Source organism: Artemia franciscana, chromosome 8, assembly GCF_032884065.1.
Source record: "Artemia franciscana chromosome 8, ASM3288406v1, whole genome shotgun sequence".
In the NCBI taxonomy this organism is placed as follows: domain Eukaryota; kingdom Metazoa; phylum Arthropoda; class Branchiopoda; order Anostraca; family Artemiidae; genus Artemia; species Artemia franciscana.
Genome location: NC_088870.1, coordinates 29032851 through 29054090, shown reverse-complemented (window position 1 = coordinate 29054090; position 21240 = coordinate 29032851). Strand labels below are relative to the sequence as shown.

General features: G+C 37.9%; 1 protein-coding gene across 1 annotated transcript in view; it reads left to right on the top strand.

Annotated features, from left to right (window-relative positions):
• Positions 1 to 21240, top strand: part of LOC136030251 (ryanodine receptor-like) — a gene marked incomplete in the record, with an annotated part of 328739 nt that overhangs the window by 114446 nt on the left and 193053 nt on the right. The window contains 5 exon segments of the mRNA XM_065709092.1: positions 763 to 883; positions 8051 to 8150; positions 17422 to 17620; positions 18653 to 18877; positions 19897 to 19994. Coding sequence (XP_065565164.1) covers positions 763 to 883; positions 8051 to 8150; positions 17422 to 17620; positions 18653 to 18877; positions 19897 to 19994 — 743 coding nt within the window.

Sequence of the window (21240 nt, the reverse complement as noted above, 5' to 3'; positions counted from 1 at the left end):
TCTGGCGCTGAAGAGACTGAATGATTTCTGAATGTAGCACTGCCACTTTTAGCCGTGTTGGAAGTTAGAAACTCGCACTTCTCCATATTAATAAAAAGTCTGATAGACTGAAATTCACTTTGCAGTCTATTCAAGTTAACTTGCAATTCTGCTTTCTATATGCTGAGAAGAAGAAAATCATCGGCATGATATTTAAGTAAGATAAGTCGGTATCATGAAGTAGAAGAGATGAAGAGACGTGATTCAAAATCTTAGAGATTGTATGTTCGAAAATGACAGGACTAAGAACACTGCATTGCCTCATGCCTCTTTTGAATTTAATAGGTCCTGAAACTTTGCCTCTCCATTTGGCAGATACTCTCGAATTTGTTTTACTATCTCGAAAATATTTACAATCATCTCTAGAAAAAATTTACCATCATCGGAGTCTTTCCCTTTCCCTGCAATCGATATTATAATTCCAACATATAAAATTTCATCCCTTTCTTACACAAACACGCTTGAAAAAAGTTAAACTGAGGTTGGGTGTGTACGTAGGTATTCCCCTCCCCCGTAAAATCGCTAAAAACAGCTGTTCGGTAGAGGGATGACGCTTCTGAAAATTTTAACTAAACTTTGCTTCTCTTAGAATTTGATATGTACAAAACTAAGCCTCAATGTGCTCATTTTTATTAATACTGAGCTACCTTATATAAGAAAAAGTAGCTTCACAGCCGATCCCAAAAACATCAACTTGGGATTGAACCTGTGTTTTCTCTTCAGGTACTTTGAATTTGAGGTGCTGACAAACGGACCGATGCGAGTGGGTTGGGCTCGGGCTGATTGTCGTTCAGGACGAATGATAGGTGACGATGAGTATTCGTGGGCCTTTGATGGATACCGAGTAAGTTTTCCTATTATCTCTTGATTAGATTGAATTGAATACTCTCTAAAGATATTTACTGTTTAGAGATATAAGTCATTGTTCGATTTTCACACGTTATTTTTCCTGACAAAAGGCTACACGCACTGGTGGATTTCTCTTTCTAGTTTGCTTTTGTTAAAAAAAAAAAAAAAAAAAAAAGACCTGTGGTAGATTAAATAAAATGCCTGATCAGTTTTATGAAGTTTAGCACCTAGTATTTTCTTTTTTATCTCTTTAGTCTGAACTTTCAGTGTCATGAAAAAATCACCAAAAAACAAGACAAATAAAAAACTGACCCAGTTACAAAAAGTCGAAACCGTTATTTTGTATTGTAAGTTGTAAAGTAAGTTGTAGTTGAAGAGAGTTATAAAGTGGGGCTTTCCAGCCTTTTGAGGCCTTTGGACTGTTTAGAGCTAGAGTATTTGTCAAAACTTTCACTAAAAACTTTCGTATTCTGCGCTGGGAAACAGAAAAAGAGTTACAATTTCAATTAAAAAAAATTTCTCATAAATAAACATGAAGCGTAAAGTAACATTTCATAAAGATAAACAAATAAGAATAATTAGTGTGTTTATGTGTTGAAATCAGCATTAATAACTTCATTTAAGTAAAAGAAAAAGAAAGAAAGCTGATTTTTTACACGCACTAAAATTTCTTGCCATTTTGAAGAAAGAACAAAGAAACAGGTTTGGGGTAGATGTTTGAGGAAGTCTCTCTGGTAGGTGGAATATGAAAAAAAAAGTTACCTATGAACAGATAAGGGCTATTAGAAGTTCACAGTGCAAAAAAGCTACCTTCTGTAAAAGATCTAGCGGATAAAAATGATTTGGTTTTAACCTAGCCTAATTTTCACTTGTTTTGGCATTCACGTTTAGAAGAAGCAGAAAACAAAGGGACATAGAGACGATGGCTCCCCCTTTATTTTGGGAATGCTGCCAAGATATCAATAAATCTAAAATAGAAAGAGAACACTAAGATAACTTAAATGCTCTGAAAAATTTAGCTAAGAAGTCAATTTACGTATTGGCTAGGATAAATACTGTCCATAATGCTATTTAATCAAAGTGTGCTCATTCAGTGATCCACCGATTCCTGCAAGAATCAGACACTTTCTGTGATATTTGTGAAATAAGTACTTAGTGCGCTTCGATTTTTGATGTGCATAAAGCAATAATAACATCAAATCAGTAATCAACAAGCTTAGAAATCTTTAAATGCTGTCTTTGCTGAAAATTAAACACTATTTATAAAAATGCACTAAATTTTCTTCTTCTTGAGAATTTTCGGAAATTTTTAATTACCAGCTTTGGTGACAATCAAACATAAATTGTTAAATGTGTACCTAATATGTTTAGAAATTGGATCTCTATATTTGATATTAACCTTAGATTTTTAACCAATGTATGCTAAATATGGAATATACTGTAAATGGAAAGAATTTGCCATCAAGTACAACAATAAAGTGAAACTTTTTTGTTGTGTTTTTATTAGAATCTTCGTGCGCCAGTTTTAAGTATTGTCATTAACAGGCATTGTCACACCCTTTAACCCTATTTAGTTTAGTACTAACGTGGAAAGTTATACTCTCGAATGTACTAAATTTATTGAAGCTAATTTTGGTAAGTGCATTTAAAGAAACAGTGATAATTTTTTCGTATTTTTTAAATTGTAATATCGTTCCTAAATATGTTTTATCTTTATTATTATACCGTAAATTTTTCTTGACTTCTAATACTAAGCCTTAACTACAGTTAAAGCAAAAAGATAAGTCTAGTAAGCAATTAAGACAAAAAATTATTTAAGTTTAGCAAACATAATCTGTAAAGATAAAAATGTAAAAGTAAGTTGAACTGTATGGACTTGCAAGGCACGTAACTGGGCCTAGAGTTTGTTTCGTCGCGGATGGAATTGACATACACAAGGATTGTAGACAGAGATAAAACACAATAAATGCAAACCATTTTGAAGTTGGGTTTTATTGATATATGATACACGAAACTGGGGCTACAAATTTTATTTTCTGATTGGCTTAAACCTACACAGTATGTGCACAGGTACTTGGTATTTCAATGAAGACAAATATCGGAAACTACTTTGTTGTTTTGATTAATTTTACCTATTGTTTAATTAAAATGGTGGATTAGTATGAGTCTATATTCAATCTAGAAACTAAAAGATGGCTTCGCTCCTCTATTCAGACCAAATATTGCTCGGGTTTCAAACAATATGAATAAAAGTTCCCTATTCATTCAAACCAAAGTTTATACCATTCATCCTTACCAAAAATGATCTTACAACATTATTGCACAAATATACGTGTGGTCGAACATTTTGACTGAGTATTCAAATTTTACAAAAAAACTAAGTTCAAATTCAAATTCTAGTCCTTAAACGCAACAAAATAAAAAATAAAATTTACGAATATTCCTGTATGTAGCCAATCATAAAATTAGGTCAATTAAAAACGGACGGAAACTAATAAAAAAGTTTTTAAAAAGCCATATTAGAAACAATGGGATTTACTGCTACTCCCAAAAAAAGATATTAATTTACATCAGTACATTTTTTTCTCATTTCACAACAAAATAAAAATCTATAAAACATAGGGAATATATAAAACTACTTGAAAAAAAAGAGAACAACTCATAAGCCTGCTAGCAATGATGTCTCAACTGCTCACGGAAGCCAGACCTTTCCACAATATCCCTAATAGAAGATGGCGTCTGAGACCATAACCCTGGAAGAATGTGACGAGAATACTATGGGTGAATAGATGAATCCTAAAATTTGACTTGACTTACTTGAATTAATTATCTTGCTGACATAGCGCCAGTGTTGAGAGAGCAGACACAATCGTTCTCCAGTAAACCCGGTCTTGAGCTGCTGCAGGTGCATCTTCAGGTTTTATTTTTGCCTTGCTTAGGAAAGGATGTGGACTACCGGACCATCTTTCTCTTGGGCAACAGCGTGATCGTTTTCTTCCAGCGGGCACTGGGTTGAAATAATCTACAGTGTGACAAAGGGTTCTTCTGGCATTCGGATGAGGTGGCCGTACCATCTCAATGTACGTTGCGCAACATGGAGGGAGAATAAGGAATCTGAACAGGAGGTTGGTGTTGCTGATAAAGTCGTACCATCGAAGTCCCTCTATCTTTCGGAGTCCTTTTACTTTGGATTATATCTAGCTTCCTCAATGTCATAGTGGTTGCTGGCCAAGTTTCTGTGCTATATAGTAGTTCTTAGCTGACAGATGCATTAAATATCTGCATCTCTCTAAGACGACTGACATGGGGGTTGCGCCATATGTTATCGAGTCTCCCAAGCACTTCGAGGGTGTTTGTCATGCCAAATCGCCAGTAAATTCAACGTCGCTTAAAAGTTTGTCACTGAATTTCAAGCCGAAGTCCAGTTTAGTAGAGGTCCTCATCGTCACATAGTCAATGACGTAAATAAATAGTTCAAGAGCCGTGGCACATCCCTTCCGAACAAATACAGATCCTGTACAAATACAGAAAGTCTGGCTACGTTTCCCGTTGACTTGTACACATTTTGACGTTTGTTCGTTCAGTATAGAATTGACATGTTGTTCGCAGTATGAGACACAGCGACTTCCAATCTACGGAGTCCAAAATGACTTTAAAGTCGACAAAGCCCATGTAAGCCTGCTTTCGAAATTCCCGTGTGTTCTCTATCACTTGCCGCAAAATAAATATCTCTTCCCTTGTGGAGCGACCGATCATGAAACCTGCTTGAGAATTTATTTGGTTTCTTTAGGCTATACTAGAGCATCTGTTGCTGAGAGTCATTGCAAACAAATTAGCGGGGATGGAGAGTAACGCTATACTTCTGTAGTTAGAGCATTGGTTCCTAGACACTTTTCGTTTCCATAATGGTAGAATTATCCCAGCCCACCAATCCTTTAGAATGATCTCCGTATGCCATATTATGCTGAATATTGTTTATAACCACAGCAACAAGGCAGGACCCACTCAATTGAAATGCTCCACAGCTATTCCATAGTAGCAAGGCGTGTGGTTATTTTTTAATCTCTTGATAGATCTATTGATTTCCTCGAGGGAAAGTAACTTCATCATTACTACAAAGTAAAATTGTAGGCGCAATTGATGCAGCTCTTATGACATCTGGGTCTGGATATGGGACAACATCGGAGTTTAGAAGGGTGGAGAAGTGATCTTCCCATCTTTCGACATGGGCTGACTCATCTTGTAACGGGGATCCATTGGGAGCAGCTATGGGGATGACTGAGGTGACTTCCTTGGGAGCAAGTTCACGGAGATGTCTATATAGTGCCTCAACGTCGCCTTTGTCTGTGATAAGATAAGAGATAAGATAATATTTATTTCCAAAAGACTATCACTAGCTCTATAGAGCCGAATTCGCTGTATATGTCAGTAAAAGTTAAGATAAAAATTCTGCTCTTCCCTTCGTTGCTGTACCAAGTCTATTTGTGTGTCCTCTTCTCTTGAAAGACTGTGTCTGTGATAGCGCGGTTATTTGCTGCGCAAAGTTGCAAGAGACGGGTTCAATTTTCATTGACGTGGTCCGTATTCGGTCCACCTATCACGCCACACCATAAGCCAGCTGGGTCTGAGACAGTGGCGTTAAAGCCGCCCTGAAGTGTGATGATGTCGTGGGCTAATATTTGTGACAATAAACCCTACAGGTAAGAGTTATGCTCGTCTTTAGTAGAGTCATGGGCATCGTTAGTTGGGGCCTAACATACTATTATATTCCATTTCCTATGCTTGTGCTGAAGCCGTGCCGTCATTATCCTGTCGGAGATTCGCTGGGATGACATAAGGCACTTCTTTACGTTCGCAGTCATGACAAGGCACGCGCCATTCCAGCGGACTGACACACTTCCAAACCCAAGCAAGTAATACCCGTCCCCAATGGATTCGGAGTTATTGCCGAAAAGATTTATGATGCCTGCTTATATATTATTTATGATGCGGAGTTGAAAAGTAAAAAGATATTTTTACTTCTCAACTCCCGCGTGAGTCGGACTCCTGATCCAGGGACGTTTAGCGTCAAAACATTCCAGATTGCGACTAAGATCACCTTTGTCAGTTAGGTTCAGTCGTTGGTGAGAACCTGGTCCATGGGCAGGCAGGGGTCGATAGTCAGAAGGGGGTAAAGCATCTGAGGCAGTTTCTGATCTTTTCATGGCAATCGTCAGATGGAGGGTCGTCGGTCCTATCGATCCTTGTCCTGCGGGTTTGTAGTCCACTAGAGTTGGCTCACCCCGACAGGGTTGGGGCAGCCCTTTGAAGAAGTCGTTGTCCATAAAAAAATTATAGAGGATTCTCCATGATGGTATTTTGCTTCACCATGCTATTTGACCCATTGCTGGGAGAAGGTTTGCACTCACGGGACTTATCCACACGCCGCTGGGTCCTGCTGAATGTACATCCGAGGGCCCTTATTCCCCCTCCGCCTTTATTTGCGACCCCCGGGCGAGGTTGCCCCAATTTTTATTGTGGAACCCCAGGGACTAGGTCCTCCCTTGGCCCGCGTCTCCTACTCAATGGAGTTACCCTACATATCTGTAGAACTCTCTCCTATCGCCATCTGGGGACGCACTGAGTGCCCTTGGAGAAGCTCCTAGTGAGTGATTAGAAATTACAATAAGAAACAATAGACCTATCGCTTCCCCTCTAAACCCTCTAAAGGCCTGTACATCATTTGCGTCTGATGTTCGGTTTTGTTTGATGTGATTAGCAATGTTCTTTGCTGTTTGTTTTTGATTTCGTTTATTCATTAATAGTAATTTCTGTTATGTTTAAGTTTGGATTTTATTTCTGCTGGATTCAGATTTTAGTATGGCTCTTTACTTTTCTTCGAAAGATTCCTTTTGGGGGATTTTTTTATATATTTATGCAAAAAAAAAAAACTATGAAGATGCCTTTATCAGAACAGTATACAATTTAAAATTTGTAACTAAAATTTCTGGACATTTTACCTGTTATTTGGACAAATAAAAACCTCTATCGAAATATACAGTCGTCTTAGTTATAATTTTTACACTTAACTTTTTGTAAATCTATAAAATCTCTTGAACTTCTTTTTTGTAGTCTCCTACAGTGATAATGTAGTTAGCGATTGATGTGGCAGCCTAATACGAAATTTAAATTATCATAGGCCTTGAAAATTCACCATGGCTCATTGGAGATATGCGGAAAGCGATTCGATGTTGGTGATATCATTGGCTGCATGCTTGATATTCACGATAAAATAATTTGTAAGTTTCCTCTATAAGGTGCCCAGTGAGGGTTGCTGTGCAAATATCTTATTATTCTCTCTTACCCGCCTTCTCTCTGTTGAGAATTACTCCAGTGCATTGTCAGCACATCATAGACTAATTTCTCTGAGTCTTTGTTGGTCAAATATCAGAACACTTCCCTTTAAAACTAATTCTAGAGAACAAGCTAGTCCGAGATTTTCAAAAAAAATTTATCTTAAGGAAAAAATGTTATCTATTATTTTTCTGTTATTATTCTTGTCCCAGAAGAAAATGGGCAGCTCAGAGGAAAGAAAATAAGTGATGGCTGTGACAGGAACGTACTCAGGGGGTTGGGCACTTCTTATTTATATTATAAAATAATATGTGTGCTTGCTTTATTAATACCCCCTCTCCAAAAACAATTTTACTATTACAGCCCCTTCTCTCCCCTCCCCCAAAAACAATTCATGTGCGCAGGCCTGGACTACGACATATTGAAATTCCTAATATACCCAATCCTATTTGACAATGCTGCTACCTCTATTTGAGAGTGCTACTACCCTGTGTTATCTAAACCTTTTGGAGTGCTTCTATGCATCCAACATCTTGATATGGTCTGATGAATGCAGTTGAGCCTCATAGTTTATGTATTTGTGACATTTATGCGGTTATGAAGCTCTCCCATGCTGGACCAGAGGATGGTTCATAATCGCTTTTACTAATGTATTGCTAAACCTGAATTTTCAAATTCAATTTCATTTATCCTTTGTGTTGTTTCATAAATTTTTTCCACTTAGAAACTTGTTTGCTGGATGACGGGAATTGTAAGGTAAAAACAGTTTCAATTGTGAATGCAACCTCATACCTTTCATTTACCCTGTGTATTTTCTTTCCTTTCTAAGGAGGAGAAAGCCTATATGGGATTGTATGAAAACTATGGACATATCACAGAACTAGGCGACGTTATCGGCGTGTTTCTTGATCTTGTTGACAAGACTATTAGTAAGTAATACTTCTTATTTCTTTCGGCAATGGCATGCTAGTAAAAATACTTAAGTTAAGTTTATGACGTTGTTCAAGATGTTAAGGTAATGTTTATCCTGAGGAAGAGAAGGAGTTTTTCTTTTTTTATTCTATAAGGACACAAAATCTAATTGATAAAGTTGCATAAACTCTTAACGAAAGAAACCTCAATTTCTAAGTTTAATAAATAAGTTAACAAGGCCGTATGCAGGGGAGAGAGGGTTAACGTGTTTGGACCCTCCCCCCCAAGAAAAAAGATTGTCTGCTTCTGTAAAATTGTAAAAAAAATTCAAATAAATTTTTTTTGATGCGTTTTAAAAAATGTTTACCCCCCCCCCCCCCTCCGAATAAAAATCCCAGATTTGTCCTTGTAAGTTAGATCCACTCTTTCCTGAACTGGAGGAATTACGAAATTCTCTTATGTTCTGCTGGTGTGAAAGTAGTCAGTAAGATAAATTTGATGAAGGAGTCGGAAATATAGTTTAGGAAATAAGTAGGCTCGTACGAAATTAAATGAGTCGTAATGGGGTTTTCAACCTTCCTTCTAGAGCCTCAGTGTGGAAGATGCCTTGATGTGTTGGATCCAGATGCTCGTGAGGATTACTGCCAACTCTACTGCGGATAAGTTAAAGATAATGTGAATTTTGAAAAGGAACTATTACGATGATTGACGGTAAAAAAAAAGAGCTATATAGTTTCAAACGAAAAAACAAAATTCAAATGGATTAAAGATTAATAATTTATAGACCAGAAAGAGCATACTTTAGTCTCAATTTAAGCGCTAAATTCTTGTGATTTTTGACAAAAAGTTTCCAAGTAAAGATTAATAAACATAACACATGAAAGAAGGTTGGTTATTAAGGTAGGCTAACAACTACAAAAGTATAAACATAAGGTCATTAGTTGTTCTTTGTCTTGTGAATCATTGATGGCAATTGAGAATTCTTGTCTTTCAAATAGGCTAACAATCCATACAATCAGTAAATATTTAATCGCCGAGACTAATGATATGTCATACAGTAATTGATGGAATGTCGCATCTTGCTTGAAACAAAAAAAAACATTGCTTAAGAAAGTATAACCAAAAAAAGATCTTTACGCCCTTGTTCCCTCTCCATTTAAAGTTAGATAAGTGATGACCGATCGACCATCTGTGGAGCTGGACGGAGAAAAAAAATTGAAAAATTTGAGGTATTTTTAACTTACGAATGGGTGATCGGTTCTTAATGAAATTTGATATTTAGAAGGACCTCGTGTCTCAGAGCTCTTATTTTAAATCCCGGCCGTATCCGACGTTATTGGGGGAGTTGAAGAGGGAAATGGGAAATATTAGAAAATGCTTAGAGTGGAGAGATCGGGATGAAACTTAGTGGTAAGAATAAGCACAAGTCCTAGATACGTGATTGACATAACCGGACTGGATCCGCTCTCTTTGGCGGAGTTGGGGGATTGTCAATTTGGAAAAATTAAAAAAATTGAGGTATTTTTAACTTAAGAACGGGTTGTCGAATCTTAATGAAATTGGATATTTAGAAGGAATTTTGTCTCAGAGCTCCTAATTTAAATCCCGACCAGATGTGGTGACATTGGGAAGAGTTGGAGGGGGAAACCGGAAACCTTGGAAAACGCTTAGAGTGGAGAGATCAGGATGAAACTTGGTGGGTAGAATAAGCAAATGTATTAGAAACGTGATTGACGTAACCGGACTGGATCCCATCTCTGTGAGGGAGTTAGGGGGGAGGGATCAAGTGCTTTGGCGAGTTCGGTGCTTCTAGACGTGCTAGGACGATGAAAATTGGTAGGCGTGTCAGGGACCTGCACAAGTTGACTAAATAAAGTCGTTTTAACCGATTCGACCATCTGAGGGCTGAAGGGAGAGGAAAACTTAGAAAAAAATGAGGTATTTATTTTTAACTTACGAGCAGGTGATCGGAATTTATTGAATTTTGATATTTAGAAGGACCTCCTGTCTCATAGCTCTTATTTTAAATCCCGACGGGCATTAAGCCTCTAATTTTTCTTTTAAATCAATCTATTGATTTTTAGAATTTTGCTAGAGCTCATGCCATATGAGCTCTTGGCTCTTAGCTCTTCCGACCCCGTCACAGGTGCCATATGAGCTCTTAGCTCATGTTTTTTTATGGCACTTGGTGTTTACCAAGTGACATATAGCGATCGTAAGTTCTGTTGGTCTTTTGGCCCGGTTTTGCTAGTTTAGGCACTTCCAGATAAGCTAGGACGATGAAATTTGGCAGGCGTATCAGGGACAAGACTAGATTAGATTAAATTAAGGCGTGATCTGATCTTAATTATGTTTGATATTTAGAAGGATATCGTGTCTCAGAGCTCTTATATAAATCCAGACCGGATCCGGTGACATTTGGGGGAGTTGAAGGGGGAAACCTAAAATCTTGGAAAACGCTTAGAGTGGAGGGATTGGGATGAAACTTGGTAGGAAAAAATAAGCACAAGTCCTAGATACGTGATTGACATCAACGGAATGGATTCGCTCTCTTTGAGGGAGTTGAGGGGAGGGTTAATTCTGAAAATTAGAAAAAATGAGGTATTTTTAACTTACGAAGGAGTGGCTCCGATTCGACCATCTGGGGGGGGGGCTGAAGGGAGAGGAAAAATGAGGCATTTTTAACTTACGAGTGGGTGATCGGATCTTAATGAATTTTGATATTTAGAAGGACCTCGTGTCTCAAAGCTCTTATTTTAAATCCCGACCGGTATTAAGCCTATGATTCTACTTTTAAATAATCTACTGATTCTTAGAATTTTGCTAGAACTCATCCCATAAGAGCTCTTGGTTCTTGGCTCTTTCGACCTCGTCACAAGTGCTATATGAGCTCTTAGTTGTTGTATTATTTCAGGATTTTTTTTTTTTAATTATCGTTAGGCTAGGAAAATGCAAGTCGATACGGAAGAAAACTGGGAACAAATCATCCTTGAAGTACTTTTCCGTTACTACCTCTGACTTTCCCTTCTCTCCAGGAACCAGAGCTGTAAAGTGATAAGAATAAAAGAATATATTTACTGGAAAAGTTTTATGTTTTTTCTAACACAGGGAAAAGGAAGAGAAAAGAAGCCTCTTCAGAGGCCTCACCCCTTGGAACCAAACTAAAAAACTTGTGAGTGCTGAATAGAACTTGCAAGGAACACAGCAACTCCTTATGTAGAGTTAGACACTACAATATAATAATTTATATATGACCCACTTTAAACCAGAAGTAAAAGTAGAGCTAAGAAATGTAGAAAAAATGAGAAAATATTACCATTAACTGTATGAAAACGGGAAAAGACTCTGAAAGGGTTCAAACTTTGAAGTCGCAGCCTCAAACAGCTCCTCATGTGGCAAAGATAGCTTTGCTTTATATCTAGGACATTAAGACTCTTTGTAATTTTTCACTAGTCCCATCTATCGACATTTTGACGGACGAATACAGACGATTCAAACTGGACTCATTATGGTTTTCAGAAACTCATATCCCAGGGGTAAGAAGCAAGAAACTAGGTGATATAGAATTTATTTACTCAGGTAGGAAGAATGGGGTGCATAGACCGGGAGTAGGGCTGATCATGGATAAAGAAGCTGCTAAGTGTTTTTTAGGCTGGGAAGGCATTAATAATAGAAAAAAACGCTGAAAAGTTTAGGGTATCAGTTATAGTAGTATATGCCCCTGTAGAAACAACTGGCGGAGATACTAGTGATTCAGATCAATCTTGCTTAAAGTTACACGAGCAAATAGACAGGGTCTCAGGTGTCGTTTTTGTCATTTTTGTCGTTCTCATATGTCGTTTTTGTTATGAGATTTTAACGCCCAGGTCGGTAGAAATAGGGATAGATGGTATCCTAGTCCTGGTAAATTTGGTGTACGAAACGAAAACAGTAATGGCTATAGATTGCTGCAATTTTGCTGGTATAACAATCTAGTTATAATCAATACTGTGTTTGGTCATAAAATGGCCCATTAGTGATGACATTTACGTGATGGTAAGACAGAAAACCTTATTGATAATGTTATTGTAAACCCAAGACTGGAAGGATCAATACAAGATACTAGGGTATATAGGAGTGTTGTTATTGATGTTAAAAGTAAAGATCACCATCTACTAGTGTTTAGGGTTAATTAAAAAATGAAATTTAGGAAGGGTAAATATCTACCAGGAAGTTATGATGTTGGTAGACTTCAGGATGAAAATCTGATAGAAACTTTCCTGGAACAGTAGAGTACCAAACGGTAGAGTTTAAAATTTGGCAGTGTGGAAGATGGATGGAATAATTTCAGGAAAACAAATTGTGAAGTTGCTTAGGGAAGAAAGCTAGGAGTGTTGAGAGGGAGTAGTCAATTTGGACTTGTACTAGTTAAAGATAGGAGAGGGGCCACAATTAGTGATAAGAAAAGAGTTAAAGAGAGATGGACAGAACGTTCTGAAATTGTTCTAAACTGAGATAGAGTTGCAGGAAAAGATATAGAGGAAAATGAAAAGGTTTGTGATACCTCGGATGTGAAGGAAGGTTTGTTTTGTGAGGAAGAATTAGCGAAAGTACTAAAGGGCTTAAAAAGTATAGAGGATCCAGATGATGAAAGTATGGTAAATGAGTTTCTTCAATATGGTGGCTCTGAGGTTAGACGTTATTTAAGATTATTAATATGATTTTTGAAAATGGGAAGTACCCAGAGATTTTAGGAAAACCCTAATTAAACCGCTGTTTAAGAAAAGTGATAAGAATGAGTGTGGTAATTATCTTGGCATTAGTCTGGTCTTTGTAGTTAGCAAATCACTTAGTAATATGATACTTTTTAGACTGAGATATACTATAGACAAAGTTATAAGAGAAGAACAGCACGGATTTAGAAAAGGTAAAGGAGTGTCGACCAAGTTTTTACTCTTAGGTTAATGATTGAGAAGTTCCTGAGTTATCAAACACTTTTGGTTCTCAGTTTTATATATTATGAGCAAGTGTTTGATTGTGTTGATAGAAGAGCTTTAGCGAAGATCTTATCATTGTATGGTCTTCCAGACAGATACATTAAAGTGACTAGTGCTATGTACGAGAATAACACTGCTGTGGTTAAGGTAGGGAATGAGGTTAGCAGCTGGTTTTGTATTAAATCAGAAGTTAAGCAGGGTTGTGTTCTATCCCCCTTTATATGGACCATTTTGATAGAATCTGTCATAAGGAACACAGGAAAGGCACTGGGAGACCTCGTAATCAAATGAGGAGGAGACACTCTCCTGGGCTTAGATTATGCTGATGATTTAAGCATCCTAGATGAAAGTTTGAGCAAAATGAATGAACTCTTAGAGGTTTTACGAATTCAGGGAGCTAGCATAGGTTTAAAAATTAATGTTAAGAAACATTTTTTGGAAGAACAGGAAGAGAAGTCTACAAACTTAGATTAGAATTTGGAAGCTACATTGATGACAGTGGTCAAATATGGCTCTGAAGCATGAGCGCTCCAAAAAGTGGTTGAATATTTGCTAGATGTTTTCCGGAGAAATTGCCTACGGTTTGTTCTGGGTATTTGGCTGAATGACCGCATTTCAAACAGTTGGCCGTAAGAAAAGTGTGGTACCATCCCGATTTCTAGGGCTACAATGAGAGAAAGGTTGAGATGGCTAGGGCACGTTTTGCGGATTCAGAATGACAGATTGTCGAAGATTATCCTTTTTGGCCTACCGTCTAGGGCTAAACGGAAAGCAGGTTGTCCGTGGCGTGAGTGGGAGAATGTCATAACGAAAGATTTAAAGGAAATTGGAACTTCCTGGGAGGAAGTAAAGATGGAAGCTTTGAATAGATTGGGATGGAGGAGGAGCGTGTATAGCTGTGTCGGCCCCAGGCGACTTGGTGCTGTGGTGAGCTGTTAGTATATATATATATATATATATATATATATATATATATATATATATATATATATATATATATATATATATATATATATATATATATATATATATATATATATATATATATATATATATATATATATATATATATATATATATATATATATATATATATATATATATATATATATATATATATATATATATATATATATAGAACGAATGGTCATAGAAACATCGGAGGGTGCTATTCCATCTGAGATTTTAAATTTAATCTGTTTACTCGTCATAAGGGATCGAAGGGTAGCCAACTATCCCCAATTGTCCCATCCCCTCCGGACATGCCAAAAGCCGGCTATGGCAACGGATGAATTTTGAGATATTTACTTTGCTTAAAATGGTTTAAAGGTCCACAGAATGTACTTTGACGAGGGCATAATCTGTGCTGCCCATGTAACAAGGGTCCCAAATTGTTCAAATGGTCCATTCTACTCAAAAAGATTAGATTCTTGTAAAAAAAATTGAATATCAGACTAGCTATAATCAGAATCATGCAAGGAATTTAAATGTGTATGGTTAGCGAAAGAGCTTGGTGTCTGCAGAGAGTTCTACAAGAATGATTTACATATATGGTGTGCCTGTTGGTTCAGGTTCGGCAGCCTCGCCTAGTCACCAGGGAATCTTGGGTTCAACTTCCATACCAGCAGCGATTTTTCAAACAATTTTATTTAATGACTGCTTTATTAAATCCCATTATTTTACAATTCATACAAAGATAGTTTTAATTTTGTAAACTTAATTTCATGAAATATAAAAATAGTTCAAAAATTTGTTTCCCTTATATTTTTATTTAAGCTATTTATAGCTAAGCAGCTATTCTGGATATCCCTAATGTTCTTGCGTTTTCTATTTTTTAGGGTGTCTGAATATTTATCACTAACAGACGATTAGTGTCTGAATTTAAAATTCTTTCTTACTACTTTCTTACTTACTTAATCCTCATGCCGGGGTGGCGTTGAGAGCGTTGTCAGCCTTCTCCTCGTTGGGCGGTCTGCAGCAAAGGTGGTCTGATCCAGGATATTCCCAAGATTATCTTTCCACCGGAACTTGGGTCTTCCTCTTGTACGCTTCTAGCCACTAGTAGTTGAATCAAAGTCGTAAAGAATCTGAGCCGGAGTGCTGGTAGGCAATCGCTAAAGACGTCCAAACCAACGAAGTTTCCGCTGGGGAACCGGGTGTGTCAAAGATGAGTGGGAAGGCATACTACGTAGGCGGTAGTAGCTGACAAACTCTGTCCATCGGATTCCCTTGATTGTCTGAAGCCACTTGATTGAAGGATGTACGGCGCTGGATAGCTGAAGTTGTAGGCCAAGTTTCAGCTCCGTATAACAGGATCAAATAGACTGACCCTTCAAGGATCTTTATTTTGGCGGCTTGTTTGATCATTGGCTTCTTCCAAATATAGCTCAATCTACCGAAAACGATAGAGGCCTTGTCCGCTTCGGCAGCAATTTAATGGTCGATACAGCCATCCGATGATATAATAGAACAAAGATAAGTGAAGTGGTCAACCATTTGGATTTGGTTTCTAGAGACTAAGTAATTAGAATTATCGGCGTCTGACTTTGGCCGCACTACCATGACTCGCCTTTTTCCAGTTAATGGATAGTCCTTTCCTGGCAGCTTCACCCATAAGCGTGTCTAGAGCCATCAGCAGCTGTGAATTTGAGCTGGTGGCTAGTGCTATGTCATCAGTATAGTCACAATCAGTGAAAACTCTATCCCCTTACTTGAGACCAAAGCTCAACTTCCGGGTTGTGCGAGTCATAACATGATCAATAATACAGTTAAATAGCTCAGGAGTATTTGAACAACCTTGCCTGACTCCTGTTCTTACTGCAAAGAACGTGCTCCGTCTACCATTCACTTACACACACCTTTCAGTCTCTTGATGCATGGTCCAGAGTAGGCGGACATATTTTGACAGGAGACCAGTATTAAAAAGGATATTACGTAGAGAATCGCGATCAAATGAGTCGAATGCTACCTTGAAATTGACAAAAGCAAGGAAAGCCTGCTGGCGGAACTTGTTCACCTTCTCGATGATTTGTCTTATAGAGGATATCTGCTCTGTAGTTGATCGGCCAGACATAAAACCAGCCTGCTCTAATCTGCGCTTCCGTTAGAGGTGTGCAAAACATCGCTGAAACAAAACCATAGAAATGAGCTTGCCTGGTACCGAGAGGATCGTTATCCCACTATAGTTCTTGCACTCCCTCCTGGAACCTTTTCTCTTCCATTGACGTAGGATTACTCCCGTACGCCAGTCTTTCGGGATGATCTCTGAGTCCTGTATTGCATTGAATAGCATTTGAAGCCATAACAGGATAGTGCCACCGCCGTTTTTAAGTAGCTCCGCGGTGATTCCACAGATGCCAGGAGCTTTGCGATTTTTCCGTTTCTTCCCAGCATTTTTAATTTCTACCACTAAGAATGACTTAATCAACATTAAAACGAGGTTTTTATAAATCACAGGTTGGGGGATGGCAAGAGTCTCTACAGATGGAGAGAGGGGACGCATTAAGCAAAGATGAACAGTGTTTGTTCCACTTTGAAAGGTTGGACACTATTTCTTCAAGGAGTACCTCGTCCACAGATAGTACAATTTCTATTGGTGGAGGACACTGACCGGAGAGGTCAAGTAAGTGTTTGTACACAGCTCCAGCGTCCTTCCTCGTGGCAGCTTCTTGTCAATTCAAAGTCAGAATGTTCCAAGTAGCAATTTTCATACCACTCTTCAAGGAGGTACTCTGTAAGCTCAGCAAGAGTCGACCCAGCTCTAAATGGGTATCTGGAGAAATCTGGGGAAGGTAAACAGGAAGGGTGCAAAAGCACAGGATGGTTGCCCCCCCCCCATTGCACTTCCTGGCTGAAGGGCCAAGAAACGGAGATCAGCACCACCGGTAGAGACTGTAAAGTCTAATGCCGTACTCTTTACTTTTTTTTTACCTTTTCAAGGAGGTTTAATTTTTGGGTGGTTTGACCGCCGTCGTCAGGATATCCGGGGACATGCCGGGGTCCGTATCATAAATGAGAAGAAATTTCTGAGGTCGATTGACGCTTTTCGTTGCCAGATAGTTTTCCTTGTCCAAGCAAGTCCAGGGGACAGGGTATAAGCTTGTTATTTAGTATTCTTCAAAATTAAAAATTCATTTTTTTCAAAATTCAAGTTTTACTTTATGTGTCTTCAGTAAGTAAAAATATAACAAAAATATTCTCTAACTGAAATTTTATGATTTTCTTTGTAATCCTTCATGCAAAGTTAGTCTTTAAGACTGGGTTAACTGTATTTTTGCGTGGCTATGATGGCTGACTAGGAAATCTTTTATAGGTTTCTCTCTCAATGGTGAACTTATGATGGATGCAATTGGCAGCGAAACAGCCTTTACCGATGTCCAAGGCGATAGTTTTGTCCCCTGCTGCACTCTTGGTATTGGCCAAAGAGCCAAATTTGTATTCGGCCATGATGTAAACGCCTTGAAGTTTTTCACTACCTGTGGCCTGCAAGAAGGCTATGAACCTTTTTGTGTGTAAGTGCTCTAACTGTATTGAACTTATTGAGTCAAAATTTAAGCATGTTTTTTAAACGCAAATATGAGAGAGACAGAAAAAAGCGAAAGAAAGAGAGAGAGAGAGGGAACGTGAGAGAGGTTAGGAGGGAGGATTAAAATCATGTTGCCATCAAGCCTTGGCTTATTGGAGATATGGCCAAGAGAGATAGTCTGAGTGAGAGGCATAGCTGGCATAAGCCTTATTCAGGATTGTATCGCGATTGTGATTGGTAGTGAATCAACATTTTCCGAAGTCCAAGGCGATAGTTTTGTCCCCTGCTGCACTTTTGGCGTTGGCCAAAGAGCCAAGTCTGTATTTGGCGATGATGTAAACGCCTTGAAATTTTTCACTGCCTGTGGCCTTCAAGAAGGCTATGAACCTTTTTGTGTATAAGTGCTCTAACCGTATTGAACTTATTTTATAAAAATTTAAGCACATTTTTTAAATGCAAATATGAGAGAGAGAGAGAAAAAAAAAGAGAACGACAGAGAGAGTAGAGAGAGGTTGGGAGGGAGGATAAAAATCAAGTTGCGATCAAGCCCTGGATAATTGGAGATGAAGCCAGGACAGATAGTCTGAGTGAGAGGCAAAGCTGGCATAAGCCTTATTCAGGATTATATTGCGATTGCGATTGGTAGTGAATCATTATTTTCCGATGTCCAAGGGGATAGTTTTGTCCCCTGCTTCTTGGTTTTGGCCAAAGAGCCAAGTTTGTATTTGGCCATGGTGTAAACGGCTTGAAATTTTTCACTACCTTTGGCCTTCAAGAAGGCTATGAACCTTTTTGTGTGTAAGTACTCTAACCTTATTGAACTTATTGTATAAAATTTAAGCATGTTTTTTAAATGCAAATATGAGAGAGAGAGAAAAAAAGAGAAAGAAAGAGAGAGAGAGAAAGAGAGAGAGAGAGAGAGAGAGAGAGAGAGAGAGAGGTTGGGAGGGAAGAACAGCAAGAGAGAGTTATTTAAACGATTTAGGGATTATTTTGTTGTATGTACAAATTTTTTTAGGAACATGACTCGTCCAATGACTTTTTGGTACACGAAGGATCAACCTATTTTTGAAAACAATGAAGAGTTTTTTGATTCGAAAATTGATGTTACCCGAATACCCGCTGGCTCAGATTCACCGCCATGTCTCAAAATATCTCACAAGACATTTGAAACAATGGAAAAAGCAAACTGGGAGTTTCTTAGGTTGTGTTTGCCAGTTTCTTTCCGAAACGAATTCATTAGGTAAATATTCAGTTTATTATAGTTTTTAAGCTTTCTTGATCCTTACGTCTTCTGGAAAAATATAAATGTACAGGAAAATTGGACAAAATGTATATAAACGTTGAATTTATTTAGTTACTTGCCAGTTAATGCAGTATTTTTTTTTCTTTTTACTATCTTGCTTTCTTTTAGTTTTTTCCTATATTGTGATTTTCTTGACAAAAAAAAAGAAAAGTTTACTATTCCATAAAGATTTTAGAACAAACGTTATACCATTTTGCCTTAAATCGTGGGACTTTCTTTACAAAAACAAACCGCAGCGGTTTTAGTTACCTTTCCCGAAAGCTTTTTTTAATTTCTCCAACATTAATTTCTAAACGGTAGTTTTTTTATGCTTTATATTTGCTTATGAATATTCATTTTTTATTAAGGTTAAACTTGCCATTTGAAAGTAATCTATTTAAGATTTTTTTTTGTTTGTAAATCCCATATTTCATAGATCTTATGACATTTCTCATGACAGTTGTTTAGAAGCTTTTAGTTTTGGCCATTGTAAGGCATAAAAAAAAAAATCCAATATTCAGAAATGCTTTGTAAATTTATAACTGATTTCGTATTGAAATGCTCCATAAAAGTTGTTGTATAATAAAGACTACATAGTAGATATTTTGTATTTGAAGTTTTTTTTTATGCTTCTTTGCATTTTTAAACTTAAAAGCACTAACTGTTTTATCAAAGATCCAACTCTAAGTAAAACTTTTCAAATTCTTCCTTTTGATTAAGTAAACGTTGTACAGATCATAATCATACTATCCTGCTCACTATCATAATCTATATATAAGCCTGCCAAATTCGTGGTATAAGATTTTCGATTTCGTGGTATAAGATGCTTTTCTGATAATTTGTAGAAACTTCCTAGAAACTTTACCGTTTCGTAAATTTAGCATTAAGTATTTTTGACTTTCATATAAAAAAAGAAAGAAGATTTCTGTCGATGAAAGCGATCTGATTTGTTTTTTTTCTTTGATTTCTATTTCAAGCGAGCAAGAAAAAGGGCGAAGATGGCAAGAAATAAAAGTGAGACAAAAGCGACTTAAGATGGAAGCCATGTCAAGACCACAACCAACTATTGTCGATGGTAAGTTTATAATGCTGACTTTGAATATAGATATTGAATAAAAATATATGGATAACGCAGCAAATTTCTTTTGTAGTATGTATCATCTTCGAAAATCGAGGTCATTGAGCATTGAGAGTGACCTCCTTGCTTAGGTATGGTTGTAAATTTGTGCACTTACTGGACTCGGTGGTCTGCAACTCTATGTCATCTAAAAGACAGAATAGAGAATTAAGGTCTCCAAGGAGGAGGCAGTCCTTCCCTCGAAGGGTAAAGTGCACGATTTGTTATATTAAAAACTATTCAAATTTTCGGACAAAAGATAGAAACTTTTATCCCTCTGAAAAATGTATAGGATCCCCCTTCCTCTTACTTGACTTACTTAAGACTTCTGCCGAGGCTTTGGCATAGAGAATTACTAGACCAGACGCCTCCAGGTTGACCTATCGCTTGCCAGGCTCGCAGCTTCTTCCACTAGGACGCGGGCTTGGGCGAGGAATTCATTGGCTTTATCTTTCCACCTGGTGAGGGTAGTCCTCTGGGTCACTTCCATCCATGCAGGGTGGGGTCGAAGTCGTATGTGATCTGTGCTGAGGCGTTGCGTGGCATACGAAGGAGGTGGTTGTACCATCGAAAAGTACGCTGGGCAAGCTGGGTCGAGAAGGTAGTCTGTGTAGTGCGTTACAGGAGGGTTGGGTTGCTAACGTAGTCAGTCTAGTGAAGTCCCTTGATCCTTGGAAGATACTCCGTCTGTGCGACATTGACGGTGCTAATGATAAATTTTGTAGCTGACTATTTCTCCGCTCAATATAGCAGCGTGGTGCTGACTGGCGCATTGTAAATGTACATTTTGGTATGGTGGCTTATATTTGGCTTTCGCCAGATGCTGTTCAGCCTCCCGACAATTTCCGAGGCTTTGGCTGTTCAAGATGTAAGCTTTTTTGTGATCGAGCCATCTTTCGATAGAATAGATCCAAGGTAAGTGAAGCCTTCAACCACATCTACTTGGTTGCTCCCAATGTTGACTTCCTTTACAGTAGAACGGGAATCGTTGGGCTTAAGGAGCATAACAGGTTTTCTGCCTGCTGATCTTCAGTCCAACTTTCGAGGCTTCTTCGAAGAGCACCTGGAGAGCTTTGGTGACCTTTTCGAATTTGTCTGCAACAAACGCTATGTCGTCGGTGAAGTCAGCAGCACCGAGTACCCCTTCATCCCTCAGTGAACTTTTATTTAAGCAGTCTTGATGGAAGTGAATCATTTTGTTTGC